Raw genomic sequence first — 27,647 nt, forward strand, 5'->3', positions numbered from 1 at the left:
CTTTACCTTTGTAGGAACTTACTGTTCCTACCGAGCAGTGGGGTGAACTAATCTTATGTAACATCTTGGCCAGTGAGAATATTAGTGGAGCCTCATTTTTCAGAGGTGTTGAGCTCCTACAACTCCTATTTATTCTTTTATAGTGCAGTTTTGGTGTTTAGCCTGTGAAAATCAGGCCCTTACCCAATTAGGCACTTAGCAGGGTCCTACAACATTTGAGCCATGTCCTCTACGGGGGAGGAAAAAGCAGTCTCCCAGTGTTAACTGTGAGGCTTTCTTCTAAATGAAGTAGGAAGATGGGTTCAATTGGGGGAAGGGAGCCAGGCAAAAAATAAGTTAGTACACTTCCAGTTTTTCACCATCAGTAATTGCTATAATTTCAACCATACACCAGCATTCAAGGGAACTATATTAGACTTTTAAAAGTGCTTATCAACTATCTTTACCAATATTTGTGGCAGAACTACCTAGTTAAGGAATACTGCCTTTGCATCTTTTTAGTGAGAACGTACTCCCGCCATGGCAGCTACCAAATATGTTAATTAAATTATCCTAGGACTTTTCACTTGTTTGCAGTTTTGTGGTGGTGCTGGGGAAAGAATGAGAACTTATAAGAACAGCTTCTCTCAATACTGATGGAAAAGGCTACAATTATGTCTCAGAATCCGTGACTTCCACTGACCTCTGTGACATTTTCTGCCCTGGAGCTGGAACTCCTAACCAGCCCCGCCCTCACAGTTCCCAGCCCCAAACCTGGGGGGGGGGACCCCATGCAGCTGCCCAGCCATGGCCCACAGCAGGCAGCTGGGGGACCCTGTGCAGCTGCCCAGCTGGACCCGGTGCAGCTGCCCAGCAGCAGGCAGACCCCTTGCATCTTCCCAGTGGGCAGCAGGGACTCCCCAGAGCTGCCCAGCTGCAGCCAGAGCCAGCAGTTGGGGGACCCTGCAGCTACCATCTGCCCAGACAAGGGGATCCCCACAGCAGCCCAGCCCAGGGGCAGGGGGACTCCAGAGCTCCCATGCACTGCACCGCTGAACCCACCTATCACTTTTGTCAGGGATATTTTTTTAGTCAAGGACAGGTCACAGGCTGCCATAAATTTTTGTTTATTTCCCATGACCTGTCCATGACTTTTACAAAAAAGATCCATGACAAAAACTTAGCCTTCGTGATGGACAACGTTCTGCTGCTGGCAAGAGGGCCGAGTACCTATTGCTATGGAAACAGTATTTTTACATTTCCTAATTTTTTAGAAGTCTCACCTAAAACTCATTTCTGCCACTCCTGACATTATCCGCTTACAAATGCAGATCATACCAGATATCCACAAACTACACACTTTAAAATTTCAAATATCTAGCTTACTTACTATGTTTAAGACCTTAAGTGAGACTGTGTTCTGTAACTACTTGGTAGAAGAAAGTATTCTCACATGCAGTTTAACCTTCACCTTGTAACCAGATTTGTTAATTCAGAACTCAATGAAGTCTTAGGCTGCACATAAAATGGAGCTGTGGAAGACACTTTAAAATGGAATCTAATGTTCCTGCCTAGATTCCCACTTTGACTCCTTGGGGAAACAGAGGTTTTGCTATTCTCGTCTTGTCATTGTTTTGTCCCCAAGTGCCTGCTCTTAAATAGCATTAACTACAAGTTGTATAAAGTAGCAATTCTGAATGAAGGCACAACGAAACCCTACAGAGTATGTAGATACCTAACCCAGATCTTCAGACCCAGCTAGTGGCCCACGAGTTGCTCTGCCATGTCATTTCCATCTTCTGCAGAGTCCTGCCCCCTCCCTTTAAAAGGTGAAGAGCCAAAAAACATTTTGCCACCCAGAGGCAGTGCATCAAATATGACAAATTCTGGCCTTTGAATCAGTATTTTAAGACTTTTCAGTTTTGACAGGAAATCACCATCACTTAAGCCCTGCTTCTCTCCCCACGTTGTAGTTCTTGGCTGACTCTTCTGGACTTTAAGGTTTGCTTGCCTTGTTAATCCACCTATTTGCAATTGTCTGTCATTGAATGGTAGCCACATGCTTCCTTGTAATTGATGTCTAATTTTTTGAATGCTTATATGACCATCTGATTCCTACCCATTTGATTTTTTTTGCTAACTGATCTAGCCTCACTGGGTAATCATTCATAGTGCCTTGTCGCTTAAATCACTAATCATAGTCTGATGCTACTCAGAGCTCTACTGAATCATTTAGTTACTTCCCTTTTACCTGCCCAGCAGCCAGTACCGTGGGTGAGAAACAAACAGCACCTCCCCATGCAGGAGGTGGAGATGGAATAACCCTCCAGGCCCAGCATGGCTGCTGTGGTTCGCACCTACTGCACCCCACGTGGGTGCTTGGATGTTCCAAGCCTCATGAGAAGTAGGGAGAACTGCCCTGGACTTCTTAGTGCTGGGGTGTTGTAGCCAGACAGCCAGCCCCCCCTCTCAGACCAGCATTGCTGGAAACACACGGGAGCCAAAAACCACAGGGCACTTAACATGAATTCCAGCACAGCCTTTGAAGCTGAGAGAAGCACAGGTGTGCTGCGACAATGTGCCTCTGGGAACGTATACAACAATTGGGCTCACAGCAGGCAGAGGCGCTGTGACAGACATGGCTCTTAGCCCCTACTAAAACAGCATGATGCACACACACCAACATCCTAGGTGGGAAAATATTTACCCTGATAAAAGAAGTGTCCAGTAGTCGAAACTTATTGTTTCTCCCTTGCAAGTGTGAACTACTCTTGCGAGAGCTGGCGTCACCCCGACAGACCAGCCCCAATTTGGCATAGAAAGGAGAAAGAGAATAAAGGAGTACAGAGGTATAAGTAGGGGACCTACAGCACCATGATTTTTGAGTGCTTTTCACTATCTATCTGCTGGTCAGATAAGTGACAGCCTCCCAAGGCTTCTGCAGCTAAGAGGGTCCCTGAGCCTTGTCCCTTATTCGTCTTTCCGCGGAATTGAGTGACCGATCCTGGCTTGGCACCGCTGGAATCGAGAGATGCAAGGAGGGTAAGAAGCACCCACACCTGATCTCCTATCTTTAGTGTACACATATTTTGAAATAGAGCTCTATACTTTGTTTTCTTTCTTTGGGATTGTAGCTTCAGTTTTGTAACTTGTTTGTGTGTGTAACATCTCTACACTTAAATAAGTAGGCACTAGCAATTTTGTAACCACATGATTAGAATCTAGTTTAATAAATTTTGGTAACCATTTATGCATAAGCCTGACTTGTTTCTCTGGTTTACTGTAAAGCAGCCAACACAATTAAAAGAACCTCAGCCGTTTTGGCTATAAAGCCTGGCCATTAGGTGAGAGTACTAAGAGCCTAGCGTTGAGTTGTGCCGCCTCCACGGGGCAAACTCTTGGGGCACCTGTCAGTCAATCCTGACTGCCCGCTGCGAAGGAGCTCTGAGCTCTAGCAGTTAAAGTCACGGGTGTGGAGAGGCTCTTAGTGCTGCCATTGGGGCACCTGTCAGTCAGTGTTGACTGCCCGCTGCGAAGGAGCTCTGAGCTCTAGCAGTTAAAGTCACGGGTGGTTAGGACCTTGGGGCATCCGTCAGCCTAGCCCGGGCTGCCCGCCGCGAAGGGACAGTGCGTCCTAGCGGTTAAAGTCACGGATGGTATAAACGGGCATAGCTGGCACCTCACCAAACATCCCTGGCCATCGGCTAACAGGTGTGTCCAGTATTCATGCTGGCTGCTCCAGCATTAGATCTGGCTCACAACTGCCTATGCCCTCGCCTCCAATGTCAGTTTATTTCAATGGTAAATGTATCTTCACTTCAATTAAAAAAACCCCAAAACTCTACTTTATCTCCTTCTCACTCTTTCCCCTCCACTCCAGTCTTAAAACTCTGCCACCTCATTTCCACTAACAGCCCACCCTTTCACCACCTCAAATGGACCATATCTCTCTGAAGATCAGAGTCCATCTTAGTGACATTTATGTTCTTTAAACAGAATTAAATTAGTAGATCTCACTCTACCATTACTGATTGTTCCATAAATCACTTCTAGTATTTTGTTGTAAAGTCCCATGCACTCTGTTCAGTAACCAAGGATCCTCTTCCTTTCTGGTACATACAATACTTGAGATGGGGCAAGGAAAGAATGCTACAATATACTGCGTGCAAAATGCAAAAGTGTAGCCTAGTCCAGGCAGTTTTTTCTTTTTTTAAAAAAAAAGGAAACAGGATATACGCCATTTCAAATTAATGAAATTATTTATTACATGAGAAAGTTAGATTAAGATGTTTTGCAAAGGCCAATTGGAAGAATGTTTAATTTTAATACATCTATAGCAGATATTCATGGCACTTGACACAGCTGATGGGTCTATATCTGAAAGTTAACTATCTAAATTAAATGCAACAGCAAGGGAGAACAAAGGGGGGAGGTATGGAAGGACAAGGATTAAAATAGAGACCTGAGATGTTGGTGAACTATATACAATTCAAACTTTTTTTTTTTTATAATTTAATATTCAAATGTGAGTCCAGTACTCAAAATAAAAGGCAGAGTTAGAGTCAGTGCTGGAAGGCTAACAAAGAAGTTAATCTGGAGACTGAATTGTTTTTTCTAAACTACATATGGGAGCTGTGCAACGGGTTAATCGCTGCTCTATAGCCTTACCCTAAACTTATAAAAAAGAAAAGTATTCAGAAAGTTGGGGTACAGTCCACACTAGAATAATTACACTTTGAGTTTAACCATTGTTTAACCATTCACTGAGATAATTTCAACCAGTCAGAGTAAGACTTTCATAGGATTTTTTCCTCCCAGGATATGTTAAAATGAGCTCCAGTTTAAAGAGTATTTGATGCAGATTATTCTGCATACTATTTCAGTAAAAGACAATAGCATTCATCTTGGAAGAGAAAATAAAATTTAGACTAAAGCTTCATTTCTATACAATTGTTTTACACTAATCTTCAAATATTTTTGTTTCATGCCATTAACAGTTTTTTTAACACTTTTTTAAAGTAAAATAACACCATTATTGAAAAATTTTAGTAAGGACAGAATCTAATAAGATAAAATGACAAAGGGTGATATATAACATATTAGTCTTCAGTGGTAGTTTAAAATCTGTGAAAATAAAGTTATTTGCACTAATTCATTGTACATTCCTAATTATAGGAAAGAAAGTTAGAACACAATTCTAATTTACATAAAATAATTTGTAGTTCAAATAAGTTCCATTCAAAGTGAAATAGTGGAGTATCACTATATATCCAAATGTGGCACTTAAATATCAAATTTCTCTTCACAAATACAGTGTCCATTTTCTTCATAATCTTCTCTAGTTACTACCATATCCTCAAAATCATCATTTTCAGAAATCAACTTTCCACCTTCCCAAGAATAAGTAATAGGGCTGGGGGGGAAAAAAAGTTACCACACACGTTAGTTTTAAATACTTCAAATTATGTAGTAATTTGAAAAAGTGAGATCATCATTTTAGGGCTTTTACTTTGAAATTAGCCACAACCATTAATGAAATGTAAAACCAGAAGACATTATGCCTATACATCAGGACAATCTGCTGAAAAACTGCATTCATTAGAAAGATGCAGTGGGGGCCTGGCTCAGAGTATTCCAGATCTTTTTAGTGGGTTTATGAAAATTTTAAATTGGTAACCATGTATTTTTTAGGAATGGTGAGTGAGTCCTGCATTGAGCTTCAGCAGCAAATATTTGATGAAAACTTTTACAAGTTCATTGTTGGTGCTATACCTCACCCAAGTGATATTTTCAAAATGACAGTGTCCATTTAAGGAAATCAGAACAACTTAATTGGGCCAAAGAATGGTGGTGAATTGGTATCAGAACTCATGAGATGACAGCGAGAGCAGGATTTCTATTAAACAAAAGAACCTTTATATAGCTAGATCACAGATCTATACAGTAACTCCTCACTTAACATTGTAGTTATGTTCCTGAAGAATGTGACTTTAAGTGAAATGATGTTAAGCAAATCCAATTTCCGCATAAGAATTAATGTAAATAATGGCGGGTTAGGTTCCAGGGAAATTTTTTTTTGCCAGACAAAAGGCATTATATACAGTTTAAACAAGCAATTTAATACAGGTATAAGTTTTAAACAATTTTAAACAAGCAGTTTAATACTACAATCATCATTGCTGAGTATGAAGCTTGGTTGAGGTGGTGGAGTCAGAGAGTGGAAGAGGGTGGATTATCCGGCTGCTCCTCTTGCTGAACTTTCTGAACTCGAAAAAACATATCTAGAGATTGTTGTTTTGCTTTCCTTTTTTTTTTTCTTGGTAAGTTTCTTTATAGCAAGTCATCAGATGACCAACTCCCCTAATCACTTTAGAGCTGCGTTCCCTGTCAGGGTCGTCATCACTCAACCCTCAGCCCGCCCACTCCACCCCTTCCCCCAAGCCCTCACCCTTGATCTGCCTCTTCTCCCCTCCCCACCCCACCCCACCTCCTCCTCCTTTACTTTGCACACTGTGTCCTCGTTCCTCCCCCCTCCCCCCTCCCTCCTGCCCGGGGCAATCAGGTGGTTTGTGGCATTTAGGAGGCAGGAGGGAGGAGTGAGAACTCGGTGCGCAGGCTCCCCTTCCCTCCCCGCCCCCTGCCCAGGGCAATCAGCTGGTTTGCAGTGTTCAGGAGGCACGGGAGGGAGGGGGAGCCTGTGCGTGGAGTCCTTGCTCCTCCCCCCTCCCTCCTAAATGTCACAAGCCAGCTGATTGCTGCGGGCAGGAGACGGAGGGTGAAGATGCTGATCCGTGGGGTCTGCCGGCGGGTGGGGGGGCATAGGGAGGCTGCCAGCTGTGGAGAAAGCAGGCAGCCAAACAACATAATTGTGGACCACTGCACAACTTTAAATGAGCATGTTCCCTAATTGATCAGCAACGTAACAACGAAACAACGTTAACCGGGATGACTAAGTGAGGAGTTACTGTATAGGAGAGTGATCACACGTTTAGCAGAAATACAGAGGATTCCGTTTAAAACTGTTTTATTACATCAGGCATGTACCAGTTATTTGATCATCATGTTTTAAGGTTCCTCAAAGAGGCCAAATAACTAATTTCCATGGGTAGAGAATGTTTTCCTCTTAAAAAAAAAAAAAAAAACAAAAAAAAAAAAACAAAAAACAACCCACACTTCACATTTACAAGGCTAACTTAAAAAAAAAAAAAAAATCTGATCAAGTTATTCTTTAAAGGTGAATGGCTTGTACTAACAAAACTGGTTTGGAGCCAGTGGGTATGATACAGTGTTTAAGCATTTGGTTGAAAGGAATGTTTCAAAACTAAGGTTCAAATTCGAGCTGGCCTTCCATCCTTCCACAGTAGATAAAATTCCCATACAATGTATTTATTTGGTGGGGGAATCTTTAGGATGAGACTTTGAACCTACATTCTCGCTACTCTGCACAGACATTAATGATTCCATAATGATTTTAAGAGAGGTGAATATCTGCCCTGGCAACTCCTGACACTGTCAGTCATCCACCCCGCTGCTACTCTCCAAATCCCAGGAGTGCTGCAGGTATCAGTGATATGGTATGTATAATGTTTATAACACTCAGGAATTCTTCAGAATAAGAGATGTGAAAATAATCCCCCTGATCTTGCAAACACATATGCAACTGGTTAACTTTGCTGCTGTGGATGGTTTCATTGATTTCAATGGAACTACTCACAAAAGTAAACTTAAGCACACATGTAAGTGTCTGCAGGATTGCAGCAAGCACAATATAGCTCTGCAAATGCACTTTAAGTACTGAGTTACAACATCCTTCTGGTTCAGTTTTGGGCCACTTGAACAGATTAAGTTAAATGATGGAATATAAAGATGACACAGATAAGCATCTTTAATTAACAGAAGGAATTCTACTTTACAATTTCTATTCTGTTAGGAGAACCAAACAGAAAAATAGATGCATTTTTATTTATATTGTTTAGGACTTACTTTTCTGGCAGAACAACAGAAACATCATAATCAGTTGGAGTGAGGCATCGAACTTCAGAGTAGACTCGATCCCTGAAGCCTGGGAAAAGGCTATTTCCCCCAGTCAGAACAATATTCTTGAAGAAGTGAGGCTGCATTTCTTTAAACAAAACCAAAACATATGTATTTAGTGATAACAGCTTAAGATTCTCTAATTTCTTCATGAACATTAAGTTAAAGTGGACAAGAATTAAAACTAATGTTTTTAAGTATGCTTTAGATAATGTTCTACATACATTAAATACATACTGGTTATATTTAGAGAAAGGGTATTGCATGGATAACTGTAAGCCATAGAATGTGCACATATCAAGAGGCTCCACTAATAAGCTGATAATCACAAGTGTGAAACTAGTTTTCTTGTGTGATGGGTGTATTTGATGAACTGCACCCTTTTTAAATAAGAAAACTTTCATTAGTGTCCCTTTGCTTTGTGTGGCTTTCAAAATTTGTCTTTTAGAAATTTATTATTAAAAAAATGTTGGATTTCATGAACACTCTCAAACAGCCCAGTTTAGGGGAAAGAAATACAGTAGTATCAACGTCCAAGAGATTTTAATTTTCATATTTTTAGAATGAATGTAATTTTGTGGCTCTGATGCTACAGCTGTGAAGTGACACCACATAGTCATGAACATTTTCCCCTGCAGAAGTTTGGCCATATTCATTAGAAATGTATCTACATACCTAGTAACATGATAATGCACGTTACAATTGTTGCTTCCACAGAATACAACACAGCCAGAAGGGTGATTAGTTTTCATTTTTAAGATTCAGTGGCCTCATTTGCCAGCATATTGTGGCCAGCATGAATTCCCTCCTCCCCCAACACTAAAGGCATTTTAAAATAAAAATGAAATTAAGTTCAAGTGCAGCTATGAGGATTCCATCCTCAGAGGAAAGAATTCAATGTGGTTGTGTTTGGTACTGGAAAATGAACTCATGAGGTTTCCATCCATATTGTTATACTTTATCTGAAGCACAAACAGAAACCAATCAGCTTACCAGAGTGAGCAAGCATTTCCACAACAGGAAATATTACAGGAAACTGCGAAAGAGCTCTGGACATTCACAAGGAGTTAAAACTGTTGCAGTTTTAATTAATTTTTAGTTCCTTAATGCCTGGCACAAAGTATGCTAAGCTTCTGATACACTTTGGATTCTAACAAAAATATTAAGACTTCAAGAATACATTTCAAAACATTGCTACCACTATACCTTCAGGCAAGTTCTGAATTGAATAAACAATGGCTTCAGGAATTCCCATTTCTTGAATGCCAATATCTGAAGGATGGAAGAGAATTTCTGGAACAGCAAATCTCTCGTTTGCTAGACGAAGTATTTGTTCCCCAGTCTTGTATTTTCCGCTTAACACCATTTCTTCCCTTGGCTAAATTAGGCAGACATGAATGATAACTACCTCTTAAAAACGGAAGAACATACACAAGAGTAACAACTTTATCTGATCTCATAGTTTACATATTATTCACCTGTTATGGATGTTTTGAAGGTAGTATCTTCTATAGATTGAGTCATGTATCATGCACAAGTCTTTGGGAGCGGACATCTGTTCCAGAATGCTTTGTAATCCCTTACTCTAGTCTTTAAGCATGAGAATTGTGTCCGATGTTTACTTTTTACTGCCATACTGAGCAGACAGTGGTGTCAACATGAAAGCATTTTGGTGCTGCATTTTTGAGGGAGCCCCATTCCAGCCTCTGCACTGACACCTGCAGTTTTGCCTGAGCAAGATTAGTGCACACATAGGTACTTTTGAAAATTTAATCTACTTCTCTAAATGACACTACTAATAAGCAATTTTGCAAAGTCTAAGTATTAGATTTGTGTTATTCTAGCAGGAGAACATTTTTTTCACCCTCATAACTCAAAAAAGATATTTGGATCCTTGTGAAAAATATATTGCCTTAGGATGGAGTACAGGCATGGAAAATTTCAACCCTAAAAGGTGAGTTATGAACAAAAGAAACAGGACACTATAATGGAAGACAGTATCCCTTCCTTAATTATCTCAATTTCTATTGGTAATCATGCTAATAAAATTCATCCAAAACACATATTGACTACAAGGTAAGCATCTGAGTTCTAGGAAGTAGCAAAATTTCTCAGGATAGCATATGAAAACAGCTGAAAGATATCAGAATCAGAATTGTGCCTTATGACTACACTTTGATATAGAACTATTAAATTACAGCCAAGGAAGTTATATTTAACTAGGCTTGGCAGCATTCGATTGTAAAATTGATACCTGTCAGCAAACATCATTTCAGCTGATACACTGAAATAAACAATACTGAAATCAACAAGAAAAATAGTCACTAACAGTTGGGGTACCTGCAGAGATCGGTTGTCACTAGCCACGAGGAGAGCCTTTTGCAGCCCTGCTGTTACAGGAGTGAGTGAGGGGGTTCCCTGTGTTGTCTCAGGGCTGGTGACACCTGATTGCTGCAGACACAAGGTACAGTGGCAAGGCTGCAGTCCTGGCAAGGCAGAGCAGAGGCTCCTAGCCACAACAACTGCAAGGAGGCGGCGCCCAAGCCCCTGGCTGTGTGGGAGGCCACACAACTGCTGAATGGCTTCTGGGGCAGTGAAAGGAGCCCTCTGCAGCCCCAATGGCACGGACCCCTCTCACTTACAAGCTGGGAGTCTCTGCTCTGCCCTGCCAGGACTGCAGCCTTCCCCACACTTTGCACCTGCTGATATTGGGTGTCACTGGCCCCACGATCTGCAGCTCCACTATCATGGGCGTGAGGGAGGAGGGCCATAACAGCAGAACTGCAGAGGGCTCCCTGCACAACAGTGGGGCCGGTGAGACCCGATCCCTGCATGCCCAAGGTGTGTGAGAGGCTGCAGTTGTCCTGGCTCAATGAAGCAGTGACCCCTGGCTAGGACTGCAAGGAGTAGGACGAGCTGGCGGCTGCAGGGAACCAGCTCCTGCCCAGTGAGTGAGTGGGGCCAGTGACAAGGGATCCCAGCAGGCACAAGGTTCAGGGAAAACTGCAGTCCTGACTCCACAGAGCAGAGATGCCCAGCCAGGACTGCAAGGAGGAGGAGGGGGAGGAGTTGCCATTTCGAATGGCTCTGTCCCCAGGCAGGAGCCATTCAATAGCAGCCAGGGACATGTCCTCCTCCTTGCAGCCCTGTCCCAGGATGTCTGCTGTGCCCCACCAGGACCCCAGCCTTCCCCACACCATGGGCCTGCAGGGATCCAATGTCACTGGCTCCACAGCTATGCAGCGAGCCCTCTGCAGCTCCACTGTCATAGCCTCACTTGCTCACTCACCAGCCAGGAATATGGGCAGGAACTGCGCAGCAGTGGGGTGGTCTCCCACATAGCCAGAGCCTCATCCTTCTGCTTACAGCTCTGGGCAGGGGTCCCTGCTCCATCAGGCCAGGCCGACCACAGCCCCCCTCTGCACCTTGCGCTCTGGTGTCTTGGGCCCTTTGGCTGCACAGGGAGCCCCCTGCAGCCATGCTGTCAACACTGCCCTAACCCCAACCCTACTCCCAACTGCAAAAATAAAAAGTTAAAAATAATATCATTAAAAATCATATTAGAAAAAAATGAAAATCAAATTCTGCCATGCCTAATTATAGCTAAGGCTACAAGTCTTTCAGGAAGGTCACGGACGTCATGGAAAGTCACAAAATCCGTGATCTCTGTGACTTCTGCACCGACAAGTGTGGCTGACCCCAGGGCTGCCTGAGCAGCTCAGGCAGACTTTGGACCAGCCACACCGGCCACTGGTCGGCTGGCCCCAGGCAGCTGGTCCCCGGGAGCAGCAGTGGTGGGAGTCTCTCCCCGAGCACCTAAGTTTTAGTTAAGGGTATTTATATAGTACAAGTCATGGACAGGTCAGGGGCTGTTACTTTTTGTTTATTGCCCATGACCTCTCCATGACTTTTACTAAAAATACCTGTGACTAAATCGTAGCCTTAATCATAACCATATAACAAGCAACAGTTTTGAATAGGTAATCAAAATTAGGACAAAACATACTTCAAATTTTTCACTGGAATGAGAAATACAGGGTTAAATTGAGATACTGAGCCTATGGTATGACAGTTGATTTTCAAATGTTGGATAAAATATCTGAGAATATCTACATGACTTTGAAAATTAGTTAAACTTGGACCCCTATGTCACTTACATTTTTTTGGAAAATTTTACTCATTAACTCCTAATGCAGAAATTACTACCAATCAGTACCACAAAAAAAAAAAAAAAAATCCACCCCTCCTCCCTCACGATCAAGGAAGAAGAGGAAAACAGAGTATTTCAGAAAAGGCTGACAGTCATAATTACCTTACAAAACCCTTTTTTGATTGTGCTGAAGTCTGGCAAAACATAGTCTATCATTACTGTATTTTCTTCCCCTTTCAACCTGGAAAAGACAACAAATTTAGAATAAAACATAGCTAAAGTGTGCCAAATCCTGGAGGCCATACTCAGGTAAGAGTCTCTTTGACTTAAGGGTGAGTTTTACCTGAATACGGATGGTAGGATTTGGCTCTACCCAATTAGATTACTTGGACCTCCTTTCAAATTTGGCAATATAGTAAACTTACTTAGCAATCTCCATATCTTTGTAAAAATCCTGAGACACATAACATACATCTTCTTTCACTTGATTAATTACATGAGTTTCATCCATAACGTGTAGCTGCCTATAAAAAAATTAAGAAGAGTTAGAAAACAGATCAACCTGAACATATAGTATTTATAATTATTCTTTTTCACTATTGGTCAGTTCCTACAGTTTTCAAATTGCAAGAAGTTAACATTTTAATATGTAGAGGTTTACATTAACTTACATATAAGCAGTTTTGACATGTAGAAATGAGAGGGTATTCTTTAAAGTTTTTAATTTTATATGACAGTTATGTGTATTCTAATAAATCAGCTGCAATACAATTCAATAAATGCAAAACTACAAAAATAATATGTCCCATGTTCTGAACATCTGGATAGTAAAGACCTTATGATTTACTCTTTAATCCAAACAACATAAAGCCATCAACACTAAGAACTGTGGCCACGATCTTGCATCCGGTTCTCCTAGCAAAGACACCTGCACAGGCATAAGGGTCCATTACAGGAGATCCCAATACAGGATGCAAGCCTTAGTGCAGTGGTTCCCAAACTTTTTACTAAGGTGACTCACCAACTGCCTTTTGTCTTTTTTTGCGACTCACCATTACATATAAACATCTCCACCCTGGCACCATAATCCTAATCCCCACCCAGTGCAGAAGAGAGACCCCAAAAGAGGAGAGGTTGGAGAATGAGCCTGCCACACGCTCTCTGCAGCAGCAGCACCTGCCTTGTGGGACTGGGCTACACTCTGGCCAATTGGTATTTGAGCGAGTGGTATGGATGAGGGACAGCAGAGCCAGACCTGAGTGGCACTGGAACCCCATGCACCTGGTCACAACACCCAGAACGGGGCGTCAGGCCCAGCCCAATGGGACAGAAGCCACTACTATGGGGTGACTGCAAGGCAGGCTCACTCTCTGACTGCACCCCTTCCTCCCAGGGCATCTCCTCCACACTGGGCTGGGGAAGTGTATGTTTACCTAGGGCCCCACAACCCATCTAGAACCTTCCTGCAAACACTACCTTAGTGAATTCTACTCACTGTTCAAGTGGAATTAAACTGTCAATTTCTCAGAGCTGGGCCATCTTATTTGTTAAGTGGAAATCTGGCTACAGCTTTATTACTATGACGACATCTCAAAAAAAAGTCATAGGGCCTGATTCTGTAATGTACTTAAGCATATGTGTAACTTGAAGCACGCAAGTAATGCCACTGAATGGGACTACTGACATCCTTAATATTATGCAACTACTTTAAGTACTTTGCTGAACTAGAGTCTTAAGGTGTTAAAATGGTAGCTGAAGCTCAAGATGTCATTTTACAGGCTTTCCTCTTCCTCAAAAAGGGCTTAATCCTAAACCCCTAATTAAGTTAATTAAAAGACATCCATTGACTTTAATTGGCTTCTGACCAGGCCTCAAGTGTCTAAAGTTAGCACATTTTACCTGTAAGAGATGATCTCCTTTAGATGATTGGTTAAGAGCTTTCCTCCCACATTAATCCTAAAAAAAATAAATAAATAAAAATGTCATTATTCGCTTCAGACATATCAAAAAAAGCCACCCCTAAAGAAATAAGGCAATTTACCTAATAATTGCCTCTTTCTTCTTTTTACTTCTGCAGTAAGGTACAATATGTGTAAAGGAGTAGCCACTGTCCACAATGATACAACATAGTTCGGATGGATTGTCCCGGAAATATCTATGTGCACTGAGAGCCCCAGCTGAAACACAAAAATGCCAACCCATATTTATATATAAATCTAAAATGTATCTAAATAGATATAGTACCTATCCCATATTTTAGGTGCCTTTGGCAGATCTTTGGTAACTCAATACAGAATAGCTCCAGTACCGTAATTTCACCCACTGCCAAAATTAATCAAACATAATACCCCACCTTTTCTCAAATATAACAGACTTTATCCAGCTCTGTCCTTCCCAAAAGCCCAAGTAGAATGATTCTGCAGTGTGCCCAGGTGATTCATAGATTCCAAGGCCAAAAGGGAGTGTTTTGATCATCTAGTCTGACCTGTCAGAACTTCCCAAAAACAATTCCTAGAGCATATCTTTCAGAAAAAGATCAAACCTTGATATAAAGGCTGTCCATGATGGAGAATCCACCACATTTGGTAAATTGTTCTAATGGTTAATTACTCACTATTAAAAATGTATGCCATATTTCTAGTATCAATTTGTCTAGCTGGTCAATTTTCAGGTTCTTTTTCATTCCCATAGTGCTTTATATAAAGGAGTAACTTAATCAGGCATTGAAATACAGTCACTCCTGGGGTGGAATGTGACAACAATTCTAATAGAAACACTATACAAACTCAATGGGGGATGTTGGAAGGGAAGCATACCTTTTAAAATGCTTGTTGTACAACAATTATATAGCTTTCCACACATACTCCTTGACCAGGAAGCTACATTTTCAGTTAGAGGTAGTATTTGAACGCTATAATTATTTACCTCATTAATCTAAAAAAATTCTGAAAAAGTGAGATTACAAGTGGTCTTCACTATGTATACAAAAAGATTCTTCTTTGCATTTATTTAAACTGAAAAGCATCAAGATAAGGAAATAAATCTCTATCCCATCTTTTAATTGTGGTATTCCATCTGGCATTTTAAGATCTTGTTTAAAGCTCTTAACAGTTCCATTGCATTCCCTTTTTAAAATACATGTAAAGAAATCCACTTGAGAGCATGCAAAACAAAATATTATTTTTCCCACTTGAAAGAACTGACAATCTCAAGATGACATTTTCAAAAAAGAATTAAAAGTGGTCTGAGGAACCACACTGTCCGTCCCCTAAGTTTCCATTGAGTATTTGTGGTACTGACTGGTAGTAATTTCTGCATTAGGAGTTTTCTTACCTTATCTGTGAGGATGTATTAAGTCAATGTTCAGTTGTACACTTTTGAAAAAAACACCGATAACATTTTGTTCAGAGTTACAAACATTTCAGAATTATGAACAACCTCCATTCCCAAGATGTTCGTAATTCTGAGGTTCTACTGTACTTCCAAAGAGGAAACATACAAACACAGGGCCCATTTATTTATTCTGCTCCCATTTATGTCAATAAAAGATGACCATGCCCACAGTGTCCTTTGTGTAATAAATTCACAAGAATAGTTTATATTAAGTCTATGTTCAGTGACCCCTGAATATTTGAAATATTTTTCAGAAACAAAAGAAAACTGCAACTATAAAACATTCCCCAGAAAAAGGTAAAACATTTATTTTATATGTTCAAGTCTAAGATAGATGACTATTATTTCAAGGCCAGTTTTAAAAAAAGAAACCAACACATCTTTCCTATAATTTCAGCATAACACTACCAGTACTGAATTTTGTTTAGAGTTTATCTAAAACGTGACTGAATTGCTTACAAAGACCCTCCTCACATGCACTGCCAAGTCATCCCTCCCCTACTTTTATATCATCATCAGAAAGGGCACTATATGATGAGTCATGTCACCAATTTCATGTGTTCTGCAGGATAGGATGTATTATATAATTGTAGCACTGTATTTCATGGGCCACTTCGAAAAGTGAATGAGAACTGTCAGAAACTCCATACAAATCTAGCCAAGAAACAAGAAGTAGTGCAGTCTCTTTCACATACTACCTCATCTCAAGAAGTCTCAAACATTCCTGTCATCAGAAGCCAACTTAAAAACAGAACCCTGACAGAAAGGAGCTTCAACACAAAAGTGACTTTCTACCTACACTGATTTTCCCCCATTTCACTTTGTGTTCACTTGCTGTTACATATCAGAATCCTCTCACTAAAGTATCATAAATATAGAGGAATACAGAACAAACATTAGATGTGTATGCACAATTTAATATAGGTTAGAGAAATAAAAAGTTACATACTGCTCTACAGAGTCAGGGAAATAAATGAAGTAATTTTCTTGGCACATTATTTTTAAATTGGGAAGTTAGCCTGGAGCACATTAATGCAGAGCAACAAAATATATACTCACCATTTACTCTAAGAACTGCTTGAAACTGATATTCTTCAAATAAAATTTCATTCATAGAGTCTTGTATTGAACTGAAGTTAAAATAAGGTTCAGTAATAATAATATTTGTATCTACAAAGTCCACCTAGGGGGGAAAAAAAAAAAGTTGTGTTCCCAAACAACATTTTAGAAACCACTATCCATACTACTTACATTTTGTGGTATGTAACAACCACCATGCTCTATAAAATTGCCCCCAGGCCTATTATAGATATCATTGCTACTAGCTGCTTGTGGCACATGGGTTTGTGGGGGGAAAAAAAAACTAACAAGAAACAGTATGTGCACTGTCACTGCTACACCACGTGTTAAAATTTTTCAGGGCAGGACAGAATTCCTTCATTTCCCTGTCCAGTGCCCTTATTTTTAAAGTTGTGGCTCTTAAGAACAACCTATACCTTTATCTTTCTTCTACACTTCAATGGGTAATAATAAAAGAGTATTTAAAGTGTATACAAGAAACTTTACCCTAGTCCTACTAACTACAGGAGACAATTTATCTTCAGAACTGCCACTTGTATAGAAGCTTGGTTCCTCTAGTAACCTGAGTAATATCCTAGCCACAGTGAAGTCAACAGCAAAACTCACACTGACTTCAGTAAGGCCAGGATTTCACCCCTGCTCTTTCTGCACTTACTCAGTTCTCAGACTTTCTAAAACAGGCCTTCACTAAGGTGCTTTCACCATAACGGGACTCAACGGGAACTAGAACACACAGGTCAACAGTTCCTTTCTTTAGTGCTCACTCTGCAAACCAGTACCAAAACCATGGCAATAATGAGTATCCTTAATGAACCCAGTAGTTTAAAATCTTAAACCAGCCCAATTTCCCCACCCAAATCTATACAAAGAGATATTTTGAGGAGTTATTTCGGCTCCCAACATCTTCCCCTTTAAGTACGGTAAAGACCAGCTTTATGAGTTAACAACATTGTATTTATTTCTTATGAAAAAAATGAAGACTAGAGTCGCTCACACTCTTTTCGTGCTAAACCATGTAGGTGTGGTGAGCAAAATAATATTCTATTAATACACTTTATAAATTCAACTTATTAGTCATAAAAATGAGAAATTAATACGCAGAAAACGGCTACTTGATTCTACAAGAGACTGTCACAATGTAAATCTCAGCCCTTCTTCTACTTTTGTAACTGTCTCCTTCATGCAACAAAACCTGGCTCTTCAAGTAAGTTTACTAATTAAGTCTATGAAAACAATTATCAAGTAACTTTTACTAGCTGAAGCGCCAATCTTGCAAACACACATTTAACTTTACTCAGGTGACTAGTCCTACTCAAGTCACCAAAACTACTCACACGAGTAAAGTTAAACATGGGCTCTAGTTTGCAGAGTCATGGCCTGAGTAAACTGAGCTCAAAATCATATGTAACTCAATTTTCTAAATTTTAGGTGTGAGTCCTTGTTGAATACTACTGCAAAATTCAATAATTGGTGAATTCACCATTATATCTGTGATTTTGAATGTTTTTGTATTACTTCTATTAATTGTTTTGAATCTGTATTTATAGATTTTTGTATCTTAAAGTGTTTTAGTTACCTGATACATTTCCTTTCCAAAAAGGTAGTCCCAAACCTGTCTCTGAACATCCCAGTTCACCAAGTAACCCTGCGGAAGTTTTGAGGGGGGGAGGGTGGGGAAGGAAGACATTATTTATTAGACAACATTGCATATTTATTAACTACTTCAAATCTGCAAAATTTCAGGCTTCCATCAGTAATTGTTAGATGGACTGATAATCTAACAAAATTCAGAAATAAGAGCTTCTTCTTTAAGATTATGGAAGCCTTTCCAAACCTATTTAAAGGGGTAAATGTTGTGCAGCTACAAGCAAGAAGATCCAAAGATAAGTGATACTGTACCCCTGTTGTTCTCTATCATTTAGTTTAAATTATTGCATAGTAAGTTTACCATAATATGAATCATGCTTCCTAAATTAGTATCTGGTGGCAGGTTATGGAAGCCACACTTCATGCTTGATACTGAAGCTACACTGCTGTATCTGATGTTTGTTTTAAATATTATTTATGCCTCTACAGTTGTAGCATATTGCATGTAACAAACATAAATATTGCTTAACCCCCAGCCTTTAACAGACTGCATTGCTGAAACTATAAAGCATCTTAATTACCTTCTGAAAAGGGAGAATGTAAAAGAGTCCGGAGGGATCTTTAATTTCATCCAGTTGATTGGCTGTAAAAGTTTTCAAACGTGCTGTTTTTGATCTAAACTGACAGTTGGGAATAACACTGAAAAAAAGTTAAGAATGTTTTCTTGCACATCATATCATATATGATATAAAAAAATCATATTGTGCATTTTCACATCATTTCCATAAATACTTCCCTTTCCATAATATTCTGTAACTGTATTTTTAAGAAAGTAGCAGTTACCCTGGTTACGGCAACACCACAAGATTGTTTTATTGTCTTGCCAATGACAACATATAGAATCAAACAGTAAGTGCTAAATGAAATTACAGAAACTTCCAACCACAGGTTAAGAACGTTTTCCTTCCTTCCTTAACAATCACATTTTTTTTTTGTTGCAAACTGGCCTGAGGCAGTTGCCCAACACTCAATGGTCTGAGCCTAGGATACAAGAAAAGATCACTTAAGGCTATAAGATAAGGACCATATTCAATAACAACAGGAAATTAAAGCAAGAAAAAAAAATCAAATTAGAAATAAATTCCCTCCACTTTATTTTTTTTAAACAGCGTAGGTGATTAACCCATTAGAACAAACTGCCAAGGAAATGGTGGAATCTCCATCTCTTGATGTCTTCAAGGCTGGATGCCTTTTTCTGGAAGATATATTTTAGTTGGCAAGGTACAGGGTTAACTAACTGAAGCTTTCCTGGTGCAGCTCTCCCGTACCGGGGTGTGAAAGCTGTTGCTACACTTTGTGTGAAACCTAAGAAGAAGGGAGCTTCCTGCTTTGAGAATTTCCTCAGCCTTCCCTGGGGTTGCCAACTTTCTACTGGCACAAAACCAAACACCCGAGCCCTGCCTCTTCCCCACGGCCCCGCCCCCCGCTCACTACATTCCCCGTCCCTCCCTCATTTTCACTGGTCTGGAGCTGGGGCAGGGGGTTGGGGTGTCAGAGGGGATGAGGGCTCTAAATGGGGGTGCAGGCTGTGGGGTGGGGTCAGAAATGAGGGGTTCAGGGTGCAGGAGGGGGCTCTGGTCTGGGGCAGGGAATTGGGGTGCAGGAGGGGGGTGAGGGTTCTGGCTGGGGGTGTGGGCTCTGGGTGTGAGGGGTTTGGGGTGCAAGAGGGGGCTCCAGGCTGGGGGTGGGGGCCTTGGGATTCAGAATGTGGGAAGGGGCTGTGGGTTGAGGCGGGGGTTAGGATGTGGGAGGTGTGAGGGGTCTGGGCTGGGGGTGCTGGCTCTGGGCTGGGGCTGGGATGAGAGGTTTGGGGTGCAAGAGGGGGCGCCTGGCTAGGGGGTGGGGCCGAGCGATTTGGAGTGCGGGAGGGGGCTGTGGGTTGAGACTGGGGGGGATCGGGGCTCTGGGGTGGGGCTGGGGATGAGGGGTTCAAGGTGTGGATGGGGGTGCAAGGGGGTGAGGGCTCTGGGGTAGGGCCAGGGATGAGGGTTTTGGGGTGCAGGAGGGGGCTCTGGGTTTGGATGGGGGCTCAGAGTTGGGGCAGTAGTTTGGGGCATGGGCTTACCTCAGGTGGCTCCCAGTCAGCAGCGCAGCAAGGCTAAGGCAGGCTGGCTGGCTGCCTGTCCTGGGGCATTGCGCTGCACCCTGGAAGTAGCCAGTAGGTCCAGCTCCTGGGGGGGGAGGGGGAGGGAGGGAGAGAGGCAGGAGTCTCCATGGCGCGCACTGCTCTCCCCTGTAGGGACCAGCTCCCATTGGCCAGCCAGCCAATAGGAGCGAGGAGCTGATGCTCGGGGCAGGTGCAGCGTGTGGAGCCTCATACCCCCCCGCCTAGGAGCTGGACCTTCTGTCCGCTTCCAGGGCACAGTGCGGTGGGTCTAGCCTGCCTTAGCTAAGCAGCACCACCAACCGGATTTTTAGCGACCCAGTCAGCGATACTAGCACCCTAGCCTTCCCACTCCTAGCCTTCCCACTCCTGGGCTGCCCCACCCGCAGCCGCAGCACTTATTCCCCTTGTGACGCAGGCAGCAGCAGCTGTATTGCCAACTTCATGAGATCAAAAATCATGAGTCAGACCCTCAAAAATAATGAGATTGGCCCAAAAATCATGAGGTTTTTAAAAAAAGATTATTGTGTTTTTAGGTCAGTCTCTTGATTTTTGAACTCCCCCTACCCATCCCCAGGTATGTGCATGTGACAATTAGTACTGTTGCTCACTCTCCCACATGTATTGGATAAGGTGATTTTGGCTCCTGCTGCAGGAGCCCTCGCCCTCACATACTCCTCTCCTGCCAGCAATTAATCCTGTCTCCACCCAACCCATCTCAGTTCAACCTCCCAGCCCCCATCATCACTGCCCCATTAGATCAGCTCCCCTAACCCATCAAACCTCACTGCCCTCGGTTCACTCTCCCAGCACTCACCCCATCAGCTCAGAACTCACTATTAATACAGCCCTCCAACCCCATCAGCCCTCACCCTCCTCACTTCAGTCCCCAGGCCATAATTCAACCCTCTCAGCCTCACCCTTGCTCCTCTTAGGGTTCTTCACCCTCCCCAGGCCTGGGGAGGCTACAATGGGGTCCCCTCTCTCACTTCCCAGGCTGACATTCGGGAACCTAGGCTTCCCCCTGGCTGAGGCTGACAGCAGGGAGCCCCCGAGCTGATTGACAGCGGGGAGCCCAGATCAACCAGGGCTGGTTGACAGCAGTAGCCCCAGGTGGCTGTAGCTCCCGCTGTCATCCCTGGTTGGCTGACAGCAGGAGCCTCTCCACATGGTTACCTGAGCTCCCGCTGTCAGCCCGCCCTGTCCCGGGGCAGGCTGACAGCAGGCGCCTCACCTCACAGGGACTTCATGAGGAGGGGTACCTGCAGTCACCCCCAAGTGGCTGTGGCTCCTGTTGTCACCCTGACAGCAGGAGGTCCGGCCGCCAGAGGTAGACTAAGGAGCAGGCCTGGCTGATAGCAGGAGCCCCAGCTGCCACAGCGCGATCTAGGTAAAATTAATCCTGACTAATGATCTGGAGCACAGGCTCAAGCACTCAGGGACAAAAAACAGGGAGTGCTCAGCACCCACCAGCCACAGCTGTTTGGGGGCAGGGTCTCCAATCAGCTACCTGGCCGCTGGGGAAGGCGCTTGGGGGAGGGCAATGAGGAGCAAGCGGGAGTGGGGAGCCTCCAGGAAGGGGGCAGAGCGGGGACAGGGCTTTGGGGGAGGCGGAGTGGGGCGGGGTCTCGGGGGCCCACTCCCCCTCGGGAAACATAAAAGTCTGCGACTGGGCGGTGGGGCGTCTGGGGACAGAACATTGACCTGGCAGGATTTTTATTTCCAGCCTTGGATGTTCCCGTGAGTCGGGCACAACTTTACTCAGAAATCGCATCTCTCACGCTTAATTTCGGAGAGGCGGCATGGCCGCAGCCTCAGGACCGGGGCGGATGTACCGGGCTCACAGGCTCCTCCTGCGGGGCCGAGCGGCAGCCCGCAGCGCAGGGGGACAGGCCGGGCCCGGGCCTGCAGCAGGAGCCGCCTCGCCACTTTTCGGAGCTAGAGCCGACAGACCAGCGGAGCCTGAGGGGCACGGGCCGCCCTCCCAGGCTCTCTCGGGAGCAGGGACCCGGCGGCGGCGGCGGCTCTTTTCCGTGCGTGGCGCCGAGCAGCGCAGCGCAGCCACCCGGGCACCGGGCTCTCGGCGGCGGGTGCCGGGGTCTCACCTGACATGCTCGTGGCTGTAGCCGATCTTGGCATTATAGGCGCCGTTATCCAGCACCAGCGTCGCCATCTTCTTTCCGGCCCCGCCTCCGCCTCCTCGGCGGGCGGCTCATCTGTGCTTACCATAGAGTCTGAGCGGCGGGCCGTGTGCGCTCTGCATGATGGGGAGCAGGAGGACTCCGGGCGGGCGCCTGCCACAGCCGCAGGGCTGCTGCGGGCAGACCGCGCGCCTCGCGCGAGAGGGCTAATCACTCGTGGTGTTCAGTTCTGCTTTCCGCCATGAGACTGGAGGCAAAGCCCTAAGAGGACCGGCCGGGGGGGAGGCGGGGAAGAGTCGCCGCCTCCGGTTCTCGCGCGAGGCGGCGGCTCTGCACCTGCTGTAGCTTTACCTGGGGGAGGAGGCGCTGCGTCCGCACGGGCGGGGAGGCACAACGGGGTCGGGGGTACAGAGTCTCTCCACCCCCACCCCAGGTCTCGCCGCCCAGCCGCTGCTAGCGCCCCGCGAGCTGCGCCGCCGCCTGCCGCTTGTGGGCTCTGGCGGGGACTTTGTTCTGGGATTTCTAGTGGCAGCGAGAGCGGCACCGGGTCGCCCCTCTGCCCGCTCGCTTCTTCCCTGGGCGTCCCTGACATAAACGCGTCTGTGGTGAAATCTCTGTGCTACGCTTTATGGGGGAGAGGTGGGGAGAGGCAGACTGCAAAGTAGCCTGATACTGATGGGTGTAAATCCCTCTCCGCAGCCGCGAAGAGGATATTATTGGTTCAGCCACAAAACAACCTAGGGAAACACAACCAAGTAACCACATCCGTTGCATTAAGGAGAAAACAATTGAGACTCGCTGCTTTGTGGTATAGCATCAAAGACACTTGAGCAACTCAGCCAAGGGTCGGGGTGAGTAGGGTAGCAGGCACTTGAGAAATTCTGAAAATAAGATTTAAAGGGGGAAAAATTGCTTCTGCAGCAGTTTAGATACAGGACAAGTGATAGATTTTAATATCTTAAATGAAACTACTGTTGTCACTAACTGCAAGGTAAGAAATATGTAGTTAAACTTACAAACTAGAATAGCTTTAAAGGAGAACTGTAGAAGGTAAAGTGAGTTTCTGCTCTTATTGATTCTCTTTTCTTAATGGAAAAAAGAATGATTGAAAGGGTTCTGTTAATTTCCCCCTTTGCTTTTTTTTTTTTTTTTAAACAAGAGAAATTCAGGTCTTTTTTTATCTTGGCAGATTTTGGTTAGTGGAGTGCTACTGACATTGATACATCAAGAGACAAGGATCAGAGCAGTAGAAGGAGAAAGGAACTTTGAGTCAAATTGTTAACAAAACAAATATGAAGCAAAATTTTAAATACCTGTTTAACTAATATTCTGAAGTAACTGATGGGGGAAAGGATTCAATATTTCTGCTTTCAATTAAGATCTGATTGCTCATAATATATATCTCCTTTGACAACAAAAAATTATCCAGGAAAACCAGGAAAGATCAGTCTTGACTTTCTGGTTTTTTGTTTTTTTTTAAAGGAACATACTCAATTTTAAAATCCCTTACAGATTTTCTTTCACTTGAGTGGATACCTTACGATTGCTGTTCTATGAAACTCTTCTCTTTTTGGGCCGTCTGCTATTAAAGTCAGTGGGAATTTTGCCATTTATTATGTACAGTGGGGTCAAGATTGATCCCTCTGTCTTTCCACTTGATTTCAACAGAGAGACAAGGTGCGTGAGGTAATATATTTTCAAAAAGAAAAGGAGTACTTGTGGCACCTTAGAGACTAACCAATTTATTTGAGCATAAGCTTTCGTGAGCCACAGCTCACTTCATCGGATGCTCAGATAAATTGGTTAGTCTCTAAGGTGCCACAAGTACTCCTTTTCTTTTTGCAAATACAGACTAACACGGCTGTTACTCTGAAACCTGTAATATATTTTGTTGGACTAGAAGTTGGTCCAGTAAAATATATTATCTCGCACACCTTGTTGCTCTAATAGCCTGGGACCTACATGGCTACAACATACTGCAAACAACATTGATTTTAATGGAAGTTAGGAGCCTAAATGTCTTTGGGGATCTGGGCTTTAAAAGTTATCAAGCTGTCCTGCAGTGGCACAAGAGCGTGGATTCCAACCTCAGGGCAGACTGTTAAGAAACAGGACACAAACCCCAAATTGGTTGAGAGTTCTATACTTAGACTTCACCAACAAATTATCAACCGTAAACTCTTTAAGCACTATAACAGCCTTAACATGGAGTCACAGATAGTTTCCCTTGGGTACTCTGATCTATTTTGCCACCCAGGTAAGTTTGTCTTTGTGATAGATGGTCCCTTGCACCAAAAATCACAGTAAATATTCAGGTTACTCCCAGTCCCAAAGGACCAGACACTTACCCCAGGTTAACTGCACCTGAGATCCCACACCAAAAACCGTGCTTGTAGTTTAGATCGCCAATCCTATAATAAAGTTTTATTAACTAGGAAAAGAAAATAAGATAACTTATTTACAAGGTTAAAGACAGAAAACATATATAAACACAAAGTAATAGAGGCTTCTCTGAGTAAGCTCTATATGTCCTTTTGCTTATGCTTAGTAATCCTGGCCCCTTAGAGTTCAAGCAGCATACAAGATAGTTACTGCTTGTTAGGGCCTTTTATTCCTTCGATTCTTCTGCTTCACGTTGCGAGCTCAGTTTCTGGGAGGAATTCAGTTGCTCCATCCTTACCTCTTTTTTGGGCAGTGAGGGAAGCAATCAGCAAAGTTTTTTGTCCTCTGATGTTCCACAGTGGTTCATCTGCTGTTGATGGGTCTTTTTTTGTTGAATAAGAGATAACACCTCCTGTGGCAAACTAGTATTTCACACTTGATAATGACAGGTTTCAGAGTAGCAGCCATGTTAGTCTGTATCCGCAAAAAGAAAAGGAGTACTTGTGGCACCTTAGAGACTAACAAATTTATTTGAGCATAAGCTTTTGTGAGCTACAGCTCAGTTCATCGGATGCATACAGTGGAAAATACAGTGGGGAGATTTTATATACGCAGAGAACATGAAAGAATGGGTGTTACCATACAGACTGTAACAAGAGTGATCAGGTAAGGTGAGCTATTACCAGCAGGAGTGGTGGTGGAACCTATTGTAGTGATAATCAAGGTGGGCCATTTCCAGCAGTTGACAAGAATGTGTGAGGAATGGGGGGGCGGGGGGGGGATAAACATGGGGAAATAGTTTTACTTTGTGTAATGACACATCCACTCCCAGTCTTTATTCAAGCCTAAGTTAATTGTATCCAGTTTGCAAATTTGATAATACTTCCCTTCTGACTGGTGGTTTGCCATTACAGAGCAATAGTCATGGAACAAACACTATTACCTTATAACATGGGATACAGATGATATAAGTGAAATAAATACATGCAGCAATTTACAAGTATTCCATAAAGTCTAAACGCTAAGCAAATTTGTCTAACTCTAATAGTTATTTTAACAATACTAACACACAGGTATGCTATACTGGTTCCAGTTATGTATTTGTCAGTGTTTAGCTGAGACCTAGGGGCCTTGACATGAGCTGGCACCTGGTCTGCCAGCATTACACAGGCTTTATTTTATCAGTGCTGGATGTGTACAGTTGTTTTCTTTGGCCTCTGCTGTTATGGAACAGTCCTTCAACTTGGTTAACATTTAGCCAAGACCAGCAAAATTAAGATAGCACCAAAGGGTTAAATACTGTGCAGTAATGCAATCCTTGGCACACAGCGTAAATGATTTTAGGTGACTTGCAGCTTGCAAAAGGATGACAATTTTAGATGGAAGCAAAATATATTTTATATACACATCTGCTTCATTTTGTGTTCAATATGCCTATGTATGTTAAACTAATAATTACAGTTTCTTGTCTTGAATTCATATTTCTAAAAGCGGTAATCCCAAGAAAACTACTGAGTGTGATGCCATGTTATGGTGCAGGTAGGAGCCAGGAGCACAAAAAGGGAAGTGGCTTTAACAGAGGGAATTAGTATGATAATGATAACAGAAGTGGCACAACAGCACTGTTTCTGGGTGCTGTCAGATCTGCAATATTAACTCCTTCTCGCACAAGATGGTATGTCTGTGCAGCATATTTTCCTGAGTGGGAGCGAGCCTACCAGCTGGGGTCAACAGACAGGCTAGTGAGGCTTCTGCTAGTGCTCTAAAAATAGCTGCATATACAGTGCTTTGAAGTTGCACCTTGAGTGTGAAGATGAATGCTTTTGACCATTTGGTTATACAGTTATAACCACAGACATGAGGAGGACTTAGGTCTCTAACTGCAACTTTAGGCAACTAAATCCCCAAATCAGGCCCCACTGGGATTCATAAAACCCCAACTTAGCTACCACTGAACCCTGTAGGTGCCTAAACTTGCTCAGCCCCCAAGGTTCTGCAGCAAAAAGTTCCCTAGGCACTTATGTTTATGCTCCTGCACATGTGCATTGCAGGCCTACTGTAGGTGTCCAGATGCCCAAGCCCCAGAGTGATGCATGAACCAAGGGAAGGTAGGAGTTCCTCCATCTAACTCATCTGCAGGGCTCAGTCTGCTAAACATGCTCAGAGCTCATCTACCAGTTTGGTCCCAGACATGAACTTGCACAAAACAAGTGGAGGGGGGTGGGAAGAGGAGGACCTATCTCATAACTTTTAGCCCAGTGTTTAGAGCATTCATCTGGGATGAGGGAGACCCCCAGCTGAAGACCCACTCAGGAGAAGGGATCTGAACAGTGTTCTATCACCCCTCAGGTGATTACTCTAAATGTTGGGCTGTAAGATATTCTTATGTGGGGCTTTTTCAGTCTCTTCTGTTGAAGCTGTTCCACTAAAAATTAATAACTAAAAAGCCATTGGAGCAGGGGAACTAGATCATGGGTCTCCCATGTGAGTGCTCTAGCCACTAGGCTACAGAGTCATTCTCCTGCTTGCAGTTTCTCACTCTCTCTCTGGGCCAGTGACTTTTTAAATTATTTATTCACAGTGGAACAGCTTCCACAGAAGAGATCGAGGGAGCCCCCCATCAGAATATCCTATAGGCCAGTGGTTAGAGCACTCACATGTGACACATCCCTTCTCCCCCTCAGGTGGACATGAACAGGGGGGTCTCCCACACTCCAGGTGAGTATCCTAACCACTG

General features: G+C 43.3%; 1 protein-coding gene across 1 annotated transcript; it reads right to left on the reverse strand.

Annotated features, from left to right (window-relative positions):
• Positions 1-4,287: 4,287 nt before the first annotated feature.
• On the reverse strand, positions 4,288-22,772 carry ACTR6 (actin related protein 6). The gene is made up of 11 exons (XM_074941826.1): positions 22,493-22,772; positions 18,805-18,922; positions 18,213-18,281; positions 16,616-16,739; positions 14,205-14,340; positions 14,063-14,119; positions 12,589-12,687; positions 12,326-12,404; positions 9,220-9,391; positions 7,963-8,101; positions 4,288-5,392 (listed from the first exon to the last, which is right to left on the reverse strand). The coding sequence occupies exons 1-11, from the start codon at positions 22,558-22,560 to the stop codon at positions 5,263-5,265; spliced, it is 1,191 nt and encodes a 396-aa protein (XP_074797927.1). The 5' UTR covers positions 22,561-22,772; the 3' UTR covers positions 4,288-5,262.
• Positions 22,773-27,647: the final 4,875 nt, after the last annotated feature.

Source organism: Natator depressus, chromosome 1 (genome assembly GCF_965152275.1).
Source record: "Natator depressus isolate rNatDep1 chromosome 1, rNatDep2.hap1, whole genome shotgun sequence".
NCBI lineage: Eukaryota > Metazoa > Chordata > Testudines > Cheloniidae > Natator > Natator depressus.

What these genes read in the sequence shown, in the direction of transcription:
- ACTR6 (XM_074941826.1), bottom strand. Translation starts at nt 22,560, where the DNA reads ATGGCGACGCTGGTGCTGGATAACGGCGCCTATAATGCCAAGATCGGC. An exon ending in TCAAAAAAGGGTTTTGTAAG is followed by an intron (nt 9,392 to 12,325) that starts GTAATTATGACT and finishes TGCCTAATTTAG; the next exon opens with CCAAGGGAAGAAATGGTGTT. An exon ending in TCTGTTGTTCTGCCAGAAAA is followed by an intron (nt 5,393 to 7,962) that starts GTAAGTCCTAAA and finishes TTTCCCCCCCAG; the next exon opens with CCCTATTACTTATTCTTGGG.